The sequence below is a fragment of the Pongo pygmaeus genome, chromosome 1 (genome assembly GCF_028885625.2).
Source record: "Pongo pygmaeus isolate AG05252 chromosome 1, NHGRI_mPonPyg2-v2.0_pri, whole genome shotgun sequence".
Lineage (NCBI taxonomy): Eukaryota > Metazoa > Chordata > Mammalia > Primates > Hominidae > Pongo > Pongo pygmaeus.
In genome coordinates this window covers 89,770,992-89,791,611 of record NC_072373.2, presented here as the reverse complement: position 1 = coordinate 89,791,611, position 20,620 = coordinate 89,770,992, and the positions used below count along the sequence as shown (strand labels likewise).

Sequence of the window (20,620 nt, the reverse complement as noted above, 5' to 3'; positions counted from 1 at the left end):
CCCAGGGAGCGGCTGACCATGCATCTGTTGTGTGTTTGGATATGTGTTTATATGTATACTTAGGGGAAGGCGTGTATGGCTATGTGTGTGTACTGGGAGAGGGGTTCATGGGAAAGAGGTGTGTAGGTACCGAGGAAGGTGGGTGTGTAAGAGCAGAATGGAGTGTGTGTGGATAGGTGTGTGTGCACCTGTGTACTGGGAAGGGGTGTGAATCTGTGTTCTCTTGTGTGTAACCTGTGTTGATGGGTATCAGTGTGTGTGCCTGCCTTAGCTGGTATGTATGTTTCTAAGTGTGTGTCGGGGGTACCTCTTTTCTCTGCAGGCAGATTTTCCTGGCAAAAATCCCTAAAGGAAGACTGTCTGCAGGATTTTGAGACTTCGTGGATGGCCTCGCCTGGGTTTAGGGGTAGTGCCTTAAGTATCTGAGACCTATGGGTGGGAGGGAATGAGTTGTCTTATGAAGTGCCTATTTTTGGGGGATGGGTTTTTCTGGAAGAGGGCGTGTGTTGTGGGGAATAGGGAACAAGGGGTCTGGTTGTAGTCCTAGGGGAATTTGGAAGATTGGCAGGGTCAGGGAGAAGAATAAGAGGAACTTCCTCCCCCATCATCATAGGCTGGGTTCCAGCGCTTGGAGAGGCTACATGCTTGGATTCCCAGCCTTAGTTAAAAGCTTCAGGCCACAGTTCTCTTGGAAAGCCGTCTTAGAGTTTGCTGCTTCAGAGCCTTCTAACTCTGCCCTGACTCTAAGATCCTAAAGTTCCTGAGGAGTCTTGAGATTTTGGTGTGGGATGGAAACAAGAGGAGGAAGCATGTCTGGAAGGATGAGACCTGGTGGGGAACAGCTTGGGTTCCCTGCCCATGGGGTTGAGAAGGTGGCATAGGGTGTTTCTTCAGGAGCTTTTGCAAGTGAGTCTGTGTGGTTTATCACATAGTTTCCGTTTTCCCTGGTGTGAAGCATGATTGAGATGGAGTTGTGGGTGTGGGGCCAGGGCTGAGTGTCTGTGTGTCGGGAAAGGGCCAGGTACCCATTGCAGGCTATACTGCTATACTCATCATCATGATAGTGTGGTGGGAAGTCAGTGACTATCCAGGAAGTGAATGTCTCTTTCCACCAAGAAGCCACATCTCCCTTCTCTCCCTGTCCTCTCTCATCCTTTCTCTTCTGGGGTGTAGGGAAGGGGTTGCTCACCTCTTTCTTTAGGATACTAGCCTTCCCTCATTGCACACTCTTGCAGTTTTCTTTTTGCTGCCAGTGGCTGGGTTGAGACACCCAGTTTTAAGAGCTAAGGTGAGATTGCACATACCCATTATGGCCTCTGGGCAATTGCAATTGGAATGTTAGAGTCTCTAATGGGCATGTGCAATTGGAAGGTTCCCTCTTTAGTCTTCAGGGCTCCCTACCCTCCCTAAGGCCTGGAGATAAGAGTAGTAGGGATTAGAAAATGTTTGAATGAGGAATGAGGAACGAGGAATGGGGCAGAGTAGGAAAAGACCTTTTTTTTTTTAATGGATCATTCCCCCAAACCCAACACCTGTCTAATAGTTAGGGCTCCCAGGGCTAGCAAGGCACTTGCATCTAAGATGGTGTGCCCTGGCCCTCTGGGGTACCTTATTTGCTCTGTATACACTGATCACATGCATGTTATATTATGCTGGTGGGTGCTGTCTTCCAAAGAGGAGGAAATGTGGTCAGATAATAGGAAATGCTATTTCTGAAAGTACTTCCAGATTGGGAGTCAGTGGCCACGTTGGCTCCTCCTCACCCATTGTCTTGCTCCTGACTTCTTTTTCCTCTAATTCTTCCAGGGCAGGCCTCTCTGGTGTGTTTGCCTCTCCTCCTGATCCTTTTAGATCTGAGGAAATATCCCCCCTTCCGTGGCCCTAGAGCAGGACAGTTTTTTATCTGCTCATCTGGTTTCCAGGTCCTTCCAGTTAATGGGGAGGGAACTTGGCTAACAGAAGCTTTGGCAGGGAAAAGGAAGAGATCTGATCCCCTCTGAGTTTTAGGGACTCCAGTCTTCTTCCCTCGAGTGTTCATCACATTTGTGAGGCCAGAGAAAGGAGTCAGAGTTGGTTGGAATTAGTACTTAACAGTGGTGTGATCTGGGCAAGTAGTAAACTCCATTCCCCAACCTCTTAGGTGTCTTAAGGCACATCCTCCAAGCCTAGACTGAGCCCTTCCACAAGGAATCCCTGGTCCCCCACCAAGTGGCTCTCTTCCCTGGTTTGCTTTTAAATTCTGGCTTTGCCACTTTCTAATTCTGTGACATCAGACAAAACTGGTAACTTTTTGAAGCCTCACCTGTAAAATGGAATTAATAATAGGCCCTACTTCTTGGGGTTATGAGGATTAAATGAAATAATAGAGAAAGCACGTTGCACAGTTCCTGGCACATAGTAAATGTTAGCTGGATGGTTCGGATTCTGAGGGATAATCATCGTTAAGGGAGAGAGGTCGGAGTCGGGACAGGAGAACTAGGCTTTGGTTCTGATCTTCCTCTGGCCGACCACATTGGGCACTCTCTTCTATCTGCCAGGCGCTGTGTGAAGTACAGGGGATGGAGGGGCAAATAAGACGTTTTCCCAGGGGAGACAAGCGAAAACATGTTGATTCACTGCAGCCCAGTGAGTGCTGTGTGGAGGTGTGTTCAGGAGGCCACTGGAGCATAGAGGAAGAGTGCTTGGCCCTGGGGTGAGGTGCCAGGGAAGGTTCCTGGAGGAGATGCCCTGTTAGCTGGATTTTAAAAAAATTAAGGTGAAATTCACATAATAGGAAATAAACCATTTTAAAGTGAACAGTGGCATTTAGTACATTCACAGTGCTGTGCAACAACCACCTCTGTCTAGTCCCCAAACATTTGCACCATCCCGAAACAAAACCCATACCCATTACGCAGTTGTCCCCATTTCCCCTTACCCCAGCCCCTGCAACCACCAATTTGCATCCTGTCTCTATGGATGTACCTATTCTGGATATTTCATACAAATGAAATGATAGAATGCGTGACATTTTGAATCTGGTTTCCTTCGCTTAACATAATGTTTTCCAGGTTAATCCACATCGTAGCATGTAGCATGTATTAGTACTGCATTCCATTTTATAGCTGAATATTATTCCCTTGTGTGGATAGACTTTACCTGGTTAAAGGATGAGTTAGGCCAACAGGAAGGGTCTTAGGAGGGCACTGCTGGTGGAGGCTGAGCGTGAGCAAGAAGGCACACAGGGTGTTTGGTAGTCCTGTACCTTGAAGTATGAAGTGGGGATTTGGCCTCAGTTTCTCTGTCTATAAAACAAAGTTAATCATCCCTTTCCTGCTTGTCCTATGGGGTTGGTAGAGTTGGAGGTATCAGGGGAGAAGAGAGGCTAGGGTATTATTGCCTCTTCTCAGGGTCTGGGCTGGGGATGGGACTTTTAAAACGTGCTCTTTCCTCCTCTTTCCTGGGCAGCTCACTCCTGTATGCATCAACCCTCATCCTTGTGGGGAGCCATCTCCCTGTTCACTTGGCATCAGCTTCCCCTCTCTCTGAATTGACCTGAAATTTTCCCTTTTCCCTTCCACAGGTGGGTAACCCTGTGCATGATGAGATTTTGGCAGCAGAGGTGAAGGAAAGTCCTGGGACTAAGTCCTACTCACATTCTACCCTACGGCGGCCCTCCCCTTCTTTATCCTGTCTCGTGGTGATGTGGCTTGGGCAGCCCTCTCTTACCTTCTCTGTTGTGGTCTGGATAGAACTGTGGTGGGCCAGGGAGAATTTTTGCATTCCTTGTCTCTACCCTGGTTGGTACAGAGTAGGAGGCAGAGGCCCTTCATGGTGGGGCCCTTTGGAAATGAGGTTTTGCTGTGCTTTGTCGGATGCTCCTGGCAAGATTGGTAATTACAGACATAACAGCTGGGAACTGGTTTGAGAGAAGCAGGCTTGGAATCAGCAGACCTGAGGATATCCTGGTAATCAGGGTGGGGCAGGGAGAGGGGAGAGTGGGACGAAGCTGGGTGCTGGGTAGGGTGGCAGGCTCGGGGCCTCCTTCCCCTGCCACTCCACACACAGCTGGGCTTAGAGCCTAGAGGAGAGTGGGAGGTGATTGGAACCCAGGTCTGCTTTACTGTAAGTGAGGAAGGAGGAAGGAGAGGAGGAAAGGTGGGGGATCCAAGGGCCTCTGAAGAAAGAAGCAGAGAGGAGGAAGAGGCATTTTGGTTGCTCTCTCAGGCAGTACCTGGATGTGGTCTAATTTAGAACAGGGCCAACCCTGCACCTAGGGGTGGTTCCATCTTATTTTGGGGTGTTTCTCCTTACAGTGAGGTTATGGGAGCAGGAAGTGGAGAGGATTGGCTGTGGACCAACTGAAGAAGAAAAGGTGGGAACTAACATTTTTATAAGCATCTATTGTGTGCCAGAATCTATAATATTCTGCATACATTATTTTGCTGAAAACTCTTAACGTTCTGAAGTAGGCACTATTATTCCCATTTTATAGATAAGGAAACTCAGGTTTGGAAAAGGGGAGCGACTCACCTGAGATTACATAGCTCGTAAAAGGCTGTGCCAGGTCTGACTTCAGTGCTCTTCCTTTTCCCAAAGTCTCTTCACCTTCCCCTACTGTCATTCCAGTTCGGTCTGATTGCTCATTATTGCCTTTAATCCTGCACTTGAGTAATTCCCCTGTTTTCTGAAAAGCAAACATGAGTCCAGTGTCAGCCTGAGGAGTAGAGAAGCCTACCCTTGAGGGTGGGAGTCAGAGAACGATCTCATCTCCAGGAGGAGCACCTTGGTGTCATAAGCCTGGGGCGGGACCAGCATGTGGGCAGAAACCTCTCCTGGGGTGGGTCTCTTTCTCCTTGCTGGGCCATGATTTTGGATGGGGGTTGGGGGAAGGGAGTGACTGTAGGCTCTGGCCACCATGCCCGTGGGGTCTTGTTTGTGAATGGGAGGAGCCTGGTCCTTATTGTCTATAGGGTTTTCTCACAGCCCCTAACAATGTCCTTCAGACTCCTGTTTTCACCAGAGTGTTCTTGGCTCCCTCAGCCTGGTCAGAGAGAGAGGGTGTGTTTGTTTGTGGTCTAGGGAGGGGGTTCTGGTTGTTTTTTTTTTTTTTTTTGAGACAGAGTTTCACTCGTTGCCTAGGCTGGAGTGCAATGGTGTGATCTCGGCTCACTACAACCTCCGCCTCCCTGGTTCAAGTGATTCTCCTGCCTCAGCCTCCCGAGTAGCTGGGATTACAGGCATGCACCACCATGCCTGGCTAATTTTGCATTTTTTGGAGAGGCGGGGTTTCACCATGTTGGTCAGGCTGGTCTGGAACTCCTGACGTCAGGTGATCTACCTGCCTCGGCCTCCCTAAGTGCTGGGATTATAGGCGTGAGCCACCACACCTGGCCCAGGGGGTCTGGTTTTTTTAGGGTAAGTAGGGTTTAGATAGGAACAGGTGCTGAGCCCGAGGTGTGAATGCAGTCACTTAAAAAACAACAGACTGTGAACAAAAACACGCATTTTGTCACCTGCTTTACTTCAGGAATGGAGGTGGCAGATATAAGGGATGGGGGAGTTGAGAATTTTCAGCGAAGAGTGAGAATCTCAGGTAGGGGGGTGGTCACGATGGTGGAGGCCGGCTGGTACTTGGGCCCTTCAGCTGGCTCTGGTTTTCTAGATAAGAACTGGCCAAGTTGCCAGATCCAAGGCCTTGGGCTGAGGCAGCAGGAGGTTTTCAGGATGGGGATACCCAGCCCTGCCACCCTCATCCCCAGTCACACTGCATCTCACACCCTGAGGCCCACTCTACCACTTTCCTACAATCCAGCCTTTGCTGACAGTGCCTCCATATGCTCTTCCCCAACACTCCATCCTCACCGCTCAACTCACAGCAAGCCCGAGGTTGGCTAACTTCCCCTTCCCAACTAGCTGCTTTTCACATCTTTGCACCCCAGGGCAGGGGCTGGGTGAGCAGGCTTTGAAGGTCTTTTGGGGCCAGGGACAGTTGGGGCCTACCTCGAGCAGCAGGCTATGAAGAGGGAGGCATTTGTTTTTGGAGTGCACAGGAAGCTGGCTTATGGGTCAGCACAGCTCACTCACCTCCCATTGTCCACCCTCTCCCTGAAGACACCTCAAGCTGCCTGCTTTCCTTCTTGGTTCTTCCACAGCTCACCTGGTGGGCAGGTAGGGGCCAGTTCTCTGCCTAGGCCAAGGGAGGAAGCAGCTCAAAGCCCGGTGGTGGAAACTGTGGGGCCTGCCCGTTGGTAAAAACTAACTAAACGGAGAATCCAGAAGCCCTGGTTACCTTCCCACCAGCTTAGTGTCCCGTCTTCCCACCGGCCCCCACCTGGGACAGATGCCAGGGGGATTACTCACCTTTTCTCCTGCAGCCTTTCCACCCCGAGTGTTCTCTTCAAGACGGACTAGGAATGGGTCTGGGGAAGGCTAGGGAATGGGGTGCTATGGGACATGAATGTGCACACGTGTGTGCTTTTGTGTGCTGTATTGGGGGGCAGGTACCTTCTGGGAGCTGGGATGGGGGTGGGGGTGCCAGAGAGACAGCAGAGCAGGTCTCTACAGAACCTGCCTAGCCAGGGTGGGTGGAGCTGGGTGGGGCAGGCAGGAGTGATTCCAGGTTTCAGCGGGGGAACAGAGTGTGGGTGTATGGGTGTGTGGGTGGGTATTTCAGTGTGTCTGTGGATTTAGAGGTCCCCAGCCTCACCCCCGGCCTTAGACTGAGGGAAATTAAGGAAGTAGGTGGAGAGAGGCTTGGCTCGCTTCCTCAACTGCTTTTGAAGTAGAATGCGAGCTCAGGTATCCTGGCCAGGAGCCCAGTCTGTGGGCCCTTCCCCTGCAGTGCACTCTGCACTGGGGTCTGCTGGTGAGAAGCTGCTCTGGAAGCCTAGATGCCTGGATGACACAAGCACAGCCAGGATCCCACCCCTCCTCTGCCACTCAGCCCAGTGAGGAGAAGGATCCTGCCCCCACCCTGGGGCTATGAGGATGGTGAGCTCATGTCTGGGGCTGTCCTGGGAGAATGCCTGGTTAACAGGGCGGGGGTGGGGCACCTGGTGCCAGCTCCTGGGCTCCCTGCTCTGCCCTTCCCACCCCTCAGCCCACCAAGATCCAGCTTGTCACCCAAGGACAGCCTTTTTCAGGGTTTAGGAATGAGGGTTGGGGCAAAATCTCCATCCCATTTTTGGTCCAGGTCCGGAGCTGGTCCTTGCCCACTCTGTACCTTAGTCTTTTTGGTGGTAGCAAAAGCCCAACCTCTCTGGATGGGTGGCTTGCCCACAGCCCAAGGCTGGATGGGGATGAAGGAACATCAAGGTTCTTAGTCGTGGTAGATGGATGGGTGCAGGAACAACCCCTTTTGGGGATAGAGGCTCTTTGGTTCTGGCTGTCTTAGCTGAGGCCTGTCTAGTCTCTGTCTCTTTGTCCCTGGTGAGAAGAGGAGGCAGGATGGAGTCAGCAAATCCTCTCCTGTTGTGGCCCTCTTGCAGTTGTGGCTACTCAAGGAACCAGCGTCCAGAGCAGTCTCATGGAGAAACCTGGTCTCACTCCAAGAGGAGCACTCCTCAAAGTCAGTGTTAGTACGATTTTCCAACAATCAGAGGAGGCCAGAAATGGGCTGCCGTAGAAGTAGTAGCCATGGGCTAGTAACCTTCTCTCTCTGGGTCCCACTTTTTTATTTGTAAAATTTGAGGTTGTCCCTCTAAGGCCCCTTTCAGCTTGGTGCTGGCAACTGCTGAGAAGAGGGTTGTTCAGCCAGCTGTGTCCTCCTGAAGGGGAAAGGGAAAGGGAAAGGGAAAGGGGAACGGGTGTCAGGGGAATGATGTGGGCATAGTCAGAGGTTCAGGTACCTTCCTCTCATCTGTGGAAGCTGTGTTGGATGTCTGCATTTTCCCACACCCATCAACTTCAGCCCCCCACCAGGGCCTGACAGCACTGCCTGGGTTGAGCACATCTGTGAAACTCAGGGGAGGTATGTGACAAGGAGGAAAACCAAGCAAGGCTCTGAAGTGCGACAGCCGTGTCTCAAGTCTCTGCTCTGCCTTGGTGAGGTGCTCTGACTGCACAGAGAGCTAGCTCCTGGGATCCTGAGCTGGGAGGTTGGACCCTGGGCTTAGTTCTTGCCACCTCCATGGCTGAAGGTGGGCTTCCAGCACTTTGAATGGAACTTATATTGATATCCTTGGACCTTGGCACTATGGTTGGTGATGATTAGGGAGCCAGGCAGCTAGGGGGTGCCCACATGTATACCCCTGCCCACGGGCTGCAGTGGGAAAGGGGTGCAGGGCATATGCAGGAAGACCCAGGCTCCTGTGTAGGAATCAGAGACCTTTAGTGGGCAGAGGCCCACAGACAACTCTTCAGGCAGGTTCTGAAGCAGTAATCACACCCATTTCCCTGTATTCAGGCAGAACCACCCTTCCCTAGTCCCTGACTATGGAGAGGAAAATGGTCCTATCAGAGATCTCTGCTCCTGTCTGAGGAGAACTTGAGGCTTCTTGTCCTCTTTCCTATCGTCTTCCCGTCTGGCTGGAAGTCTTTTAAAAATCAAACCCAAGCACCCTCCGCAGCTGCTTCCAGCCCTGTCCTCAGTGGAGATGAGGAACACTAGGTGCCCTTTTTAGGTGCATGTTTGTGCTCTGTCCCTGCCCCCGTTTTCTTCCATGGCCTAGTCACCCTGGTTTCCACAGCTCTTTCTCCCAACCCCATCTTCATCTATGCTCTGTCTCATTACCTCACCCCAGGCCTAAAGTAGCTGGGACTGGGCTGCGGGGTGGGCCCGGGCTAGAGCAGTGGCAGGAGGTGGCGTCTGCACCTGCCTGCGTCTGGTCATCGGTCCCCAGCACGCGCCACACATGGGGGTGCTGGCGTTTGTGTTCAACACCTTGCACACTTGAGCCGCCTCCTTTGAGTGGGAAATGGGAAAGGGTTGGTCCGCCCTGGTCTGTGTTTTGGCCAACACCCACCCCCCTTACACACACACACACACACACACACACACACACTACTCTAGGGCCTTGCTCCCTCTGCCTGTTGCCAGGTTCTGAGTGTATTTTTTCCAGAGGCCTCCAATTGTTTCCTGAAGAAACCTGATCCCAGAGCTCAGACAAAAGCTGGGGCCGCCAGAGGAGAAACCCCATTCTCTCCTCCTCTGTCCCTATTGCCCCCACCTCCATAACCTCCCTCCCTTTGGATGCTGGGTATGGGTTCCAGGACCCGGCTGCCATCACCTAGGCAACAGGGGGCTTTTGTTGCCATGGTGATCAATGTGGGAGAAGCTGGGCAGCCGGGACAAAAGCCCCCACATTCCCCCCCCGCCAAGCTCCCCCCAATCCCCTTGGGATGATACTGAGACACATTCCATTAATTTTATTTCTGAAAGGCCTTTGGAGGGGAGAAGGGTCTCCTTTTTGTAACAGGCTCTCTCTTCTCTCCCTCTCTCCTCCCTGGCCTCATTTTAACCCCAGATAATCCATGGTTGGTTTGAGCAGGGGACTAAGTGTGTGTGTTTGTGTCTTGGGAAGTGGGGGGCAAGGTGAAAGGCAGTGGGGCACATTCCTTTTCTACAGCCTCCCCCTTCCCCAGACTAGGGCAGCTCCCTGTCCTGCACCAAGTCCGGACTCCCCTCCCTGTCTCGTCATCCCTCTTGACGTTTCCACTTGTTGATCTCATCCAGTGATCCCCTCCCCCCATCTCTTCCCTGGGAATGCTGCCCACCCGGGAGACCCTCCAAACCCCTGATCCTTGAGACTGATTAAATAAGGGGAACTTCTGCCCTTCTCTTTACTCCCCTCTCCTCCCTCCTCCCAGGCCCCCCAGCAGCAGTGCTTGGATTAGTTCCCTGGGGTACTTGAAGACACAGCAGGCAAGGGTCTCAGAAGTCGGATTCATTTTTGGCACCTGTGTTTGGTAGGGAGGAGAGAAGTGTGTTTTGGTGCTTTTTGGGCACTCTGACTTGGGTTGGCAGGCCAGGGGAGCAGGATTCATGTTGAGTCTTTAGTAAGTAGCAGGGGAGGAAGATAGGGAGCACTAGGCTGGGCAGCTCAGAACAAAAGAGGACTGGCACCCTTGTCTGGTTTGAAATTTATCTGTAGGGGAAATGCAATGGCATCAGTTTACCTCCTGGGTGTGTTTGAAGTGGTGGTTCTGGTTGGTGTGTCTGTGTGTGTGTGAGACTTCTTTATTTAGTTGTACGAACAGCAGGGTTTATTTATACCACCTCTTTCCCTAGTCTCAGAGGAAGTGTCTGTGGATTGGAGTATGAGTGATCCTGGAGCTAAAACTTGTTAATTGCTTAACTAATTACTAGCTGAACCATTTATAAAAGTACTTCTTTCACCCTCATGATCCTTACAGCTACCCCATGAAAAGGCATCATTATCTTCCCGATTTTACTAATGAGCTTACCAGGCTACAAGCACAGAGGTGTTAAGTAACTTGCACATGGTCACACAGCTAGTCAGTGGAAGAGTTAGGTTTTGAACTCAGATCTTTGAGTGCACATCCCTGGCTCTTCTGGCTGTTGGCTTTGGCAGATGGTGGGTATACAGGAGGATGAGGAGATGGACAGCCTGGGATCTAGTGTGTGTGTCTAGACTCTAGTCCATGGCAGTTGTTTACTTCTCCACCCGCTTCTCTACCCCCATGTCACTCTGTGACCCACTTGTTGTCTTTGAGCCTCCTGGCAAATTTCAGTTTTTATGAAGAAGACTAGAAAGAATAGGCTGGAACCACAAGAGAAATGCAGGTGAGATGTCTAAACTATAAGGAGGAGTAGGCCAGTAAAATGGGTCCTCAGGAGAGTGGGTAGATGAGCCCAACATATATTTTTCAGGTAGGGAGATAAATAAGGGTTGTTTTTGCTGCAAAGGTTTTTGGAAAGGCTTATGGTTGGGTTAAGGTATTATGTCCCTGTCCTCTAAGTGTGTCCTTATCACGCATGTGCTTTCACATGGGGATACTGACAAATATAACTAATCCTATGGAGGATTGCCTCCATTGAACTCTGTTAAGAGGATGAATGAATAGATTTCACATGCTTTCACCTCCCTACAGTCATTATAGTTTCCCTGAGAGCCAGAGAGGCGTACAGTCATGGATGTTTTGGTCAACGATGGACCACATATATGATGGTGGTCCCATAAAATTATACTATTGTATTTTTACTGTACTTTTTCTATGTTTAGATACACAAGTACTTACCCTTGTGTTACAGTTGGCTACAGTGTTCAGTACAGTAACATGCTGTACAGGTTTGTAGCCTGGGAGCAATAGGCTATACCATAAGGCCTATGTGTGTCGTAGGCTATACCATAAGGCCTATGTGTGTCATAGGTTATACCGTCAAGGTTTGTGTAGGTACATTCTATGATGTTCCCAGGATGCAGCTGCCTAATGACACTTTTCTCAGAAAGTATCCCTGTGGTTAAGCGAAGCATGACTATGTTCATTTACTAGGTTGTATCAGTTCCTTGCTCTGCGCCCATGGGAGGGGAGATGGATATAAATATGTATCAATCATATTGCTTATTCTCAAATTACTGATGGTTTAGAGTAGTTGGAGTAAAGGTAACTATACAAAACAAATCCATTTTAGGTTTTTTTTTTTTTTTTTTGAGACAGAGTCTCGTTCTGTTGCCCAGGCTGCAGTGTAGTGGCATGATCTCGGCTCACTGCAACCTCTGCCTCCCAGGTTCAAGCAGTTCTCTGCCTCAGCCTCCCAAGTAGCTGGGATTACAGGCGCCTGCCACCACGCCTAGCTAATTTTTATATTTTTAGTAGAGACGGGGTTTCATCATCTTGGCCAGGCTGGTCTTGAACTCCTGACCTCGTGATCCACCCGCCTCGGCCTCCTAAAGTGCTGGGATTACAGGCGTGAGCCACCGCACCCGGCCCCATTTTAGTTTTTAACATAATCAGCCTCTCAGCAGCATTTGACCTGGTTGGCTTAATTCCCACCTCAAAACGCTGTTAAATTTCTGGCTGCCTTGAGACCCCACTCTTCTGGCTCCCCTCCTCCTCTGGCCTTCTCATCCCCTTTGCCTGCTCCTTTTCCTCTGGACATGTGTACATATCGGGGTCCTTTATGTCCGTGGAAGAGTTAGGTTTTGAACTCAGAGCCATCTGGGTTCCATCTATCCCCATAGCTTTTCACACCCTCAGTACCTCCAGCTCAGACTCTCCTCCAAGTCTGGCTCTTCTGACACCCGGGTGCCTACTGTCTCATGGCCACTAACTTAGCAGGCTAGAAGCTGAACTAATTATCTTCCCTCACAAGGCTGCTTCCTCCCCAGTCTTCCCTACCCTACTGATGGCGCTACCATCTGCTCCCTTGCTCAGGCCGGGGATTCTTGACACTCCCTTCCCGCTCATTAGGTCCTGTTGATTTGACCACCAACGTTAAGTCTCAAACATGACTGTTACTCACTCTATTGTGTCTCTACCCTTAGCAAGCCTGTACTACTGCAGTTGCCTCCTTACTGATCTCCCTGTTTCTATTTTTCCCTTTTTTCAATCCATATCTGCATGGCTAAAATCCTTCAAAGTTTTCCTGTGGCCTTAGAATAAAATAAAGCTCAAGCTCTTCACCTGGTGCCTGGCTGTCTCTGCAGTGCCACCTTCTACCACCCACTCTCTTCCTCAACTCTGGCTCCACTGGCCTTTGTTGGTTCTTTAAATACAACAAGCTCTTTCCTGCCTTTGGCCTTCACACATGTGATTCCTCTGCTCCCTGGGCATTTTCCTGCACTCTTTGCTTGGTTAATTCCTGTTTCTTCTTCAGGCCTCTGCTGAGGTGTCATTTTCTCAGACTTTGTAGAACTGCTAAGTTTAAAGTAGCCCTTACTCCATGTGGTGTCTCTCATAGTTTGCTGTTCCGCCCTTCCATCATGCCTGCAATCGGTCATTTATACTTGTCTGCTTACTTGTTTGGTGTGCCTCTTCCCTGCTAGACTGTAAACTCAGGGTCTGTTATACCACTTTACACCCAGCAGAATACATGGTTCATAGAAGGTGCTCAAACAAGATTTGATGCGTCAATGACTGAAGATAGGAAGTAAGCGCTCAGTGGATGGTGATGGCTGTTAGGGGAGTCAGGGTCAGCGGGGAAGATAACATTGGGTGCTAGATAGAGTAGGTGGGGGCTCCTATGAGGGGGTGGGGCTGGGCTCTGAAGAATGAGCAAGATTTGGGTGGGGGTTAGAGAGAGGAGAGGTCATTCCCTCTGCAGAATCAGAAGGTGAAGTATGGTTGAAAGATAAGCCTGTAAGTAGGCAGATAAACTTGTGCCTTGCCTGTTTCAGAACTTTAGGCAAGTAGAAACTTGTCTTCTCCTCCCATCCCCTACCATATTATCCATAGTTTCCACCCCTCACCCTCACCTGGGGCTGTGCATATGTGTGGCAGCCTCAAGGAAGCTGCCAACCTGATCTTACCAGTAACACTGGGTGTGTTTGAAGTAAATGCTAGGGAGATGGTACGAAGGGAAGCAGCCTGCTGTGGGCACACTCAGAAAGTATGAGTGAGGGGAGGAGGTGTAGCATGGGGAGGAGAGGCCTGGGGTAGCCCCTGGACAGAAGCCCGCTCCTTTCTGCTCTCTGAGGTGTCCACTGGTTCAGCCTGTTGGCCTGGCCAGAACCTGCCCTCTTCACGCCTCGGTTTTCCTGGCTGAGAATAGGGAAGCAATGCCCTGCTCCTCCCTTCCAGAGGGCTTGGGGTTGGGTCATTCTGGATGAGCCTTCCTGCCCTGGGAGCCTTTGCTCGCCATCTTCCCCCATGCCTGAGTCCTTGGCACAGCCTGGCAGGGCTCTTTCTAGAGAAGGGTAGGAGGAACTGGGCCCAGTGGACAGCAGGAACCTGGGTGGAGATATTCTCAGGCTATGGCTGGGCTCATTTGAGCCTCCTGTGGCTGTTGTGTGCGGATGGTCTTCCTCTGCCCTGACCCCACAGGGAGCTCCAGCCGCCTCTAACCAGCTTCTTCCTCTCACCAGGAGCGTCGCTGGATTTTCTCTGAGACAAGCCCACCCGTCCAGCAAAATAGAGTCCCTCAGGGTGACAGTTGACTTCCTGAAGGTGCCTCTTGGCCTAAAGAAGCCGGTGCTGAAGGAGGTGGCTGTGGGGCCCCCCAAGAGGCCCCAGCCTGCGGCCCTGGAGCGCTACAAGGCGCGGCGTTCAGACGCCATGGACACTGAGTCCCAGTACTCGGGCTATTCCTACAAGTCGGGCCACTCCCGCAGCTCCCGCAAGCACAGGTGGGCAGGCATGCAGGGTGACATGCGTGGTGGAGGGAGGGTTGGGGGCTGTTAAGAGGTGGGCACGTGCAGGGGTGGTGGGGTAGGGTGGCTGCTGAGAAGACCCTGGTCCACCACTGGACTTCCTGTGCCTTTTCTGGCTTCCTGCCGCAGGGACCGCCGGGACCGACACCGCTCTAAGAGTCGAGATGGGAGCCGAGGGGACAAGTCGGTGACAATCCAGGCTCCCGGGGAGCCCCTGCTGGACAATGAGTCCACACGAGGGGATGAGCGGGTGAGCACTGGGGATGCGGTGGTCCAGACCGGGCATTTTCAGACTGCTCCTGAGGGGCTGGAGGCTCCACGGAGTGGGGGAGGGCTTGGAAACCTGGTCTCAGACAGCCGCCAGATCGGGGAGCGTGTCTTGTGTTACACTTAGCTTGGCTTAGTGTCTTAAGGTAGGACCTTCAGGAATTTCAGTATAGAGATCCCTTTGGAAGCAGCAGCCTCTCCTTCCTTATCTCCAGAGGAGTGGGGGGTGACCTGGGCTGTGTGATGGGTATTGGCCAGCTCCTCTGGAGCTGCTGCCCGCCAGTCAGGCCCGCTGGGAGTCTGGAGCAGGAGGGTGGTGGTGGTGGCTGGGCCTGGGGTGTGTGTGAGCAAAGCTGAGTTTTCCTGGAGCCTCGAGGTGGAGCCTCTGGTGTCAGCCTGTAGAATGGCGTCACCTAGATCTTGGGAAAGGAGTATGGGAAGAGTAGATGGAGAAAGCGCAAGGAACAAGAAGTGAGGCTGAGGGATGGAGCAAGGACCTGGGAGAGAGTTCTCCAGGACAGGGGTGAGCAGGTTTTCTATTCTAACCTCTGTTGCCCACTGTGCTCACCTGGTAGGGAGGACAGTGGGCAGAACACAGTCCTGGAATAGGGCAGAGGCAGGATTTTAGGTGACACTGAGGTTGCCCAAGTCTCATTCCCCTTGGGATCATCTTTGGGGGCTGGAGATTCCCAGCTCCTTTTTCCTCAGAAGAAATCTCTGTGGCTGACATTGGGAATTCCTGGTCCTTGGGAGCGGGTCAATACATGAAGGAAATGTTCTTTTTCCCTTTCTCCCAATCCCTTCTTCCTGGGGCCTGGCCTCATGAGTTCTTGAAGTGACCCTGAGACATGACCAGCTCACCTACTATTGGGGAGGAGATCCCAAGCTGTTGGTCCTTGGAGGGGGTGGGCAGTATGTCTAGGGGTCAGAGGGCCGGGAGCAGACCCAGGGCTTTGAGCTGAAGGCAGTCAGTGCATCTGCTTTCTATCTTCACATCAGACTCGTTCCCCATCCTGTAGAGAGGAGGTTCCTCAACCTCCCTAATCACTGGTGCTGTCGGGCTGCCTTCATCCTGTAACCTGAACCTCCTGGGTGTCAGGATGTGATTCCATATCCCCAGGCTGTCCTAGGAGTGAAGGGTGTGGGTGCTGAAGGCCACTGGTGGTCTTGGGACTCCTCTGTGGGATGGCCTCCAGCCACTGCAGAGAAACAGCTTGAGCAGACCACACTTAGAGGGGCACCTGGGGACCTCAGCCTGGCCATCTTCTTGCCTCCAAGGACAGGCAGCCTCTGTGCTGTAGACATTTAGATGGCCCAACAGAGGTGGCCTTACAGACCAGAGACCCAGAGTGGCCTTGAGTCTGCACAGTGTCCTTCACACCTTCACCCCTTTAACCCTGGGGTCTTCTCTTCTTCTCTGTGCTGCTTTGGTCAGGTTACTCCCTTAGTTGGAAACCTTCAGTGGCTCTCCATGCCCGGAGAACAGGTGCTTATTGCCCAGCCCAGCACTGCAGCGTGGCCTGCACAAACCCTGCCTGGCTGCTCTCTGCCTCACCTTTCTGGTTGCACCTTGCTGTGCTTCTGCACAGGGATCCTCTGCTCTCATAGCCCTTGGGTGCCTCAGTTCATGCCATTTCTGCCCTGGAGGCTCCTCCTCTAGCTTCTGCCGAAATCATGGCATGCTGGAAGGAACTTAGATAGGACTTCCATAATTTTTTTTTTGAGATGGAGTTTTGCTCTTGTTGCCCAGGCTGGAGTGCAATGGCGCGATCTCCGCTCACCACAACCTCCGCCTCCCGGGTTCAAGCGATTCTCCTGTATCAGCCTCCCGAGTAGCTGAGATTACAGGCATGCACCACCACACCCAGCTAATTTTTTTTTTTTTTTTTTGTATTTTTAGTAGAGACGGGGTTTCTCCATGTTGGTCAGGCTGGTCTTGAACTCCCGACCTCATGTGATCTGCCCACCTCGGCCTCCCAAAGTGTTGGGATTACAGGCATGAGCCCCTGCGCCCGGCAGGACTTCCAGAATTAATGTTAATGTTTGAGTGATTCATGTGGATCTTGTTAAAATGCAGATTCTGGTTCAGTAAACAAGCGGTGGGCCTGAGGTTCTGCCTTTCTAACAAGCTCCTAGGTGATGTCCACACTGCTGGTCCACAGATCACATTTTAAGTAGCCAGCCAGCCCTTAGAAATCATTTAGTTCAGCGATTCTCAATCTTGGATGACCACTACAATCATCTGGGGAGTTTTTTTGTTTTTGTTTTTTCTTTTAAAGGTTCACAAGCAGATTGCACTCTCCAATAATTAGTATTATTTTCCAACCTTCCTAAGTGTTCTAATGTGTGCATCTGGGATTGGGAACATCTTCCTGGGAGCTCCCCTCCCCCAAGGATCAGCTCAGGTCCCACCATTTCTGGAAGCCTGCCTGCTTTGCTTGGCGAGTTTGCCCTTGGATCCCAGTCACTGCCTGAGCAGCTCCTTCAGCATTTGTCCTGTGCTGTCTGCTCTGAGGGTCATTGCTGCATGTGTGGTTTTTTCCTCTCTCACTGACCAGTGTTCAGCTCCCCAAGGGCTCAGGTCTTGGACTTGGCCATCTGCAGAGGCCAGACTTTGACACACATTGGAGCTCAGTAAATACTTTGATGGTTGCGTATTTGTTGATTACCCTCTCTTCTTTCTGCCTTCTCCTTTCCCATGTGTTCTTCTCTGTCTCCTCTCCCCTCACCCTTTCTCCTGTTTCCCTCCTCTTCCTCTTCTTATCCTTTCCTCCTTATTGTGTGGCTGGCCCCCTTCTGCCTGTAGGATGACAACTGGGGGGAAACGACGACAGTAGTAACGGGAACCTCAGAACACAGCATCTCCCACGATGACCTCACGCGCATCGCCAAGGACATGGAGGACAGTGTCCCTCTGGACTGCTCCCGTCACCTGGGTGTGGCGGCGGGGGCCACCCTGGCACTGCTCTCTTTCCTCACGCCGCTGGCCTTCCTGCTGCTGCCCCCACTGCTGTGGCGGGAGGAGCTGGAGCCTTGCGGGACGGCCTGCGAGGGCCTCTTCATCTCCGTGGCCTTCAAGCTGCTCATCCTGCTGCTGGGCAGCTGGGCTCTGTTCTTCCGCCGGCCCAAGGCCTCGCTGCCCCGCGTCTTTGTGCTGCGTGCCCTGCTTATGGTGCTGGTTTTCCTGCTCGTGGTCTCCTACTGGCTCTTCTATGGCGTGCGCATCCTGGATGCTCGGGAGCGCAGCTACCAGGGCGTGGTGCAGTTCGCCGTGTCGCTGGTGGACGCCCTTCTTTTCGTGCATTACCTGGCCGTGGTCCTGCTGGAGCTGCGCCAGCTCCAGCCTCAGTTCACGCTCAAAGTCGTGCGCTCCACCGACGGCGCCAGCCGCTTCTACAATGTTGGCCATCTCAGGTACTAGCTCACGGCTGGAGAAGGGTTGGGAGGGAAAGGGCAAGGGAGGATGTGGAGTGACTGCTAGGGTGGAGGGTATGATGGTGGGCTGGAGGTGATGGGCTTGGAGGGTTGTGTGGGAGGGAGTTGAGTACTTTGCACCAAGTAGGTTTTCACTAATGTTTGCTGCTTGATAGGCAGGTTCATGTACACAGTCGTGGGGCAAGATCAGTTGGGAGTTATGAGTTGGGAATGAACAGGCATTTAGAGGTAGGGAGTATTAGAGGGGGATGGACCAAAGGGAAGAAATATGGGGGTGGTGCACAAACAGGGGCTTTTTGGAATCCCGTTTCTAGTGCTTTCTGGGAGGCACAGCTTCTTGGGAGCACTCAGAGAGTGGCCTGTGAAGTGACCTGGCCAGAGGAGGGATCCTCAGAGAAAGAGATAAGGAGGAGAGTTCTTCAGCTCCCAGTAAACAAGCTACCCCTCGAGGCCACACAGAGTATCAGTGGCACGTCCTGGGTCCTGTAGAGAATCTTGGGGGAATGCTGAATGGGGATGAGGTGATCTTTGGCTGGGGACCCAGGCCCAATGCCATTTCTTTGCTGGGCTGTGGCATGGCAGGGAGGGACTGGCAGGCCCAGCCCTGGGAAAGGCTTGGGAGCCTGGTAAGTAGACCTCAGGCCTGGAGTCAGGCTTCATGGAAGCAGCTTGTCCCTGTCCTGTGTCCTCTCCTGCCCTGCCAACCTGCCCTGCCAACCTGCCCTAATGTGTCCCTTCCCCTGTGCCCCTTGTCTGTCCCTTCTCCCGCCCCCTCCTGCCGTCTCCCTTACAGCATCCAGCGTGTGGCAGTGTGGATCCTGGAGAAGTATTACCATGACTTCCCTGTCTACAACCCTGCCCTCCTCAACCTGCCCAAGTCCGTCCTGGCCAAGAAAGTGTCTGGCTTCAAGGTGTATTCCCTCGGAGAGGGTGAGCAGCCCTGCTCCTCTGCCCTTCCCTGTCTCTTCCCAAGCAGGACTCCAAGTTCCCACCTCTTTCTTGCCCTTTGTCCCTTGCTTTTTCGTTTCCTTAGCCTATGTTCCAGCCGCTTCTATTCAGTCACTTCCCTTGACTCCAGGTGGCTGATCTTAGCTGCTCATCCTACTTGCTGTCCCTTTATGCTATGGCGTGTCCCCTGATCTGGCTCCTCTGTGTCTCTCATCAGCCCTGGTCTAAGCCCTTCGGCTCTCGGAGCTGCAGAACCCCCTGCACTGGGGAGGAACACCTGCAGGACTCCTGCGCTTCCAGTGCCTTCCTTGTTGCTTTCCTGTAGCCTCTCCCAGAGGTGGCCAGGAGGGTTGGGATTAGGAGGTATTGCTGGGTGGTGGGAACAGCTTCTTCTGGACGTGTCAGGCTGCTGTCTCCAGAGCTCCTGGAGTGGGAAGAGAGGCCACACGCCAATGTGACCATCTCCTGTATCCTGTTCCTGTGCAGAAAACAGCACCAACAACTCCACTGGCCAGTCTCGGGCTGTGATCGCAGCGGCAGCTCGGAGGCGGGACAACAGTCACAATGAGTACTACTATGAGGAGGCTGAGCATGAGCGAAGGGTGCGCAAGAGGAGGGCCAGGTGGGTCCCTGGGGGAGAAGAGGAGAGGAGGTGCTTGTTGGGTGAATGGGGAGAGGAAGACCAAGGAACTTCTGTGACTGCTGGAAATACAGAGCAATGATGACATGAGTTGGGGGTGTGTGCTTGTTTTCCGTTGCTGCCCTAACAGATTACCATAAACTTAGCAGCTGTGAAACAGCACACATTTATTATCTCCCAGTTCCATGGGTCAGGTGCAGGCTGGCTGGAGGCTGTGCTCAGGCCTCACAGGCTGAAATCAAGAGGACTCTCATCCGAGCCTATGCTTTCTCTTTCAAGCTCATTATTATGGGGAGAATTCAGTGCCTTGTCACATAGCCCCATAGGCAGTTTACATGATAGTAGTGCACTTTTTTTTCCAGCAGAAACAGGTCTCTGACCTCTGCTACCAGCTGGAGATAACGCTGATTTTAAAGAGCTCATGTGATTAGATCAGGCCCTAAAGGACAGTCTTCTTTTAAGGCCACTGACTTGGCACGTTAATTACATCTGCAAAATGTACCAAGATTGTTGTTTAATGAGGGGATGGGAGTCTGATAGAAGTGGAGGGTATCTTTGAATTCTGCCTGCCACAGTGGGGTAGGGACCCAATAAAGGGATGTGAGCTTTACCTGCAACAGCATGGACTCAGGCTAGACTAGCCTGCCTGCCAGTAGATCTTGAGGGGACTCACCAGATGGTGCTTTTGTTGCCTTCAAAAAATGAGGTTTTAGTGCCTATATTTTGGTAAATTCTTAAATGCTATCCTAGCTTCTCCCTTTCCCTATTCATATTATTAAGTGAATTTAGTCAACCCTGAAGAATCTTACTTGGTGCCTACTCTGCCACGTTCCATCTTGGTCTGTCGGGAGTTCCCTGAGGGAGGAGCAGAGTGCCTCAGGACCTGACCACGCACCTGCCCTCTGCCCCATCTCCCACACGAACCCCAGGATTCAAGGGCAAGAGGTAGCCCTTACCTTGTTCCTATATGAGGCTGGCATCCCCTGTAGTAGAACAAAGATCACCAACTCCATTTCTGTGGCATTCCAACCTATCTCTAATTGTCTTGGAAATGGCCCTCATGGGAAGGAAACCAGTG

General features: G+C 52.1%; 1 protein-coding gene across 2 annotated transcripts in view; it reads left to right on the top strand.

Moving 5' to 3' along the window:
- VANGL2 (VANGL planar cell polarity protein 2) overlaps window positions 1-20,620 on the top strand; it is a 28,107-nt gene that overhangs the window by 1,093 nt on the left and 6,394 nt on the right. The window contains exons 1-6 of one of the 2 annotated variants that reach the window (XM_063649835.1): window positions 6,847-6,972; window positions 13,968-14,228; window positions 14,382-14,502; window positions 17,326-17,933; window positions 18,748-18,884; window positions 19,389-19,524. In XM_063649835.1, coding sequence (XP_063505905.1) covers window positions 14,158-14,228; window positions 14,382-14,502; window positions 17,326-17,933; window positions 18,748-18,884; window positions 19,389-19,524 — 1,073 coding nt within the window. In that variant the 5' untranslated portion in view covers window positions 6,847-6,972; window positions 13,968-14,157. Of the gene's footprint in view, window positions 1-6,846; window positions 6,973-13,967; window positions 14,229-14,381; window positions 14,503-17,325; window positions 17,934-18,747; window positions 18,885-19,388; window positions 19,525-20,620 lie in introns of those variants that run through there. The other variant, XM_054453677.2, reaches the window with a different exon arrangement.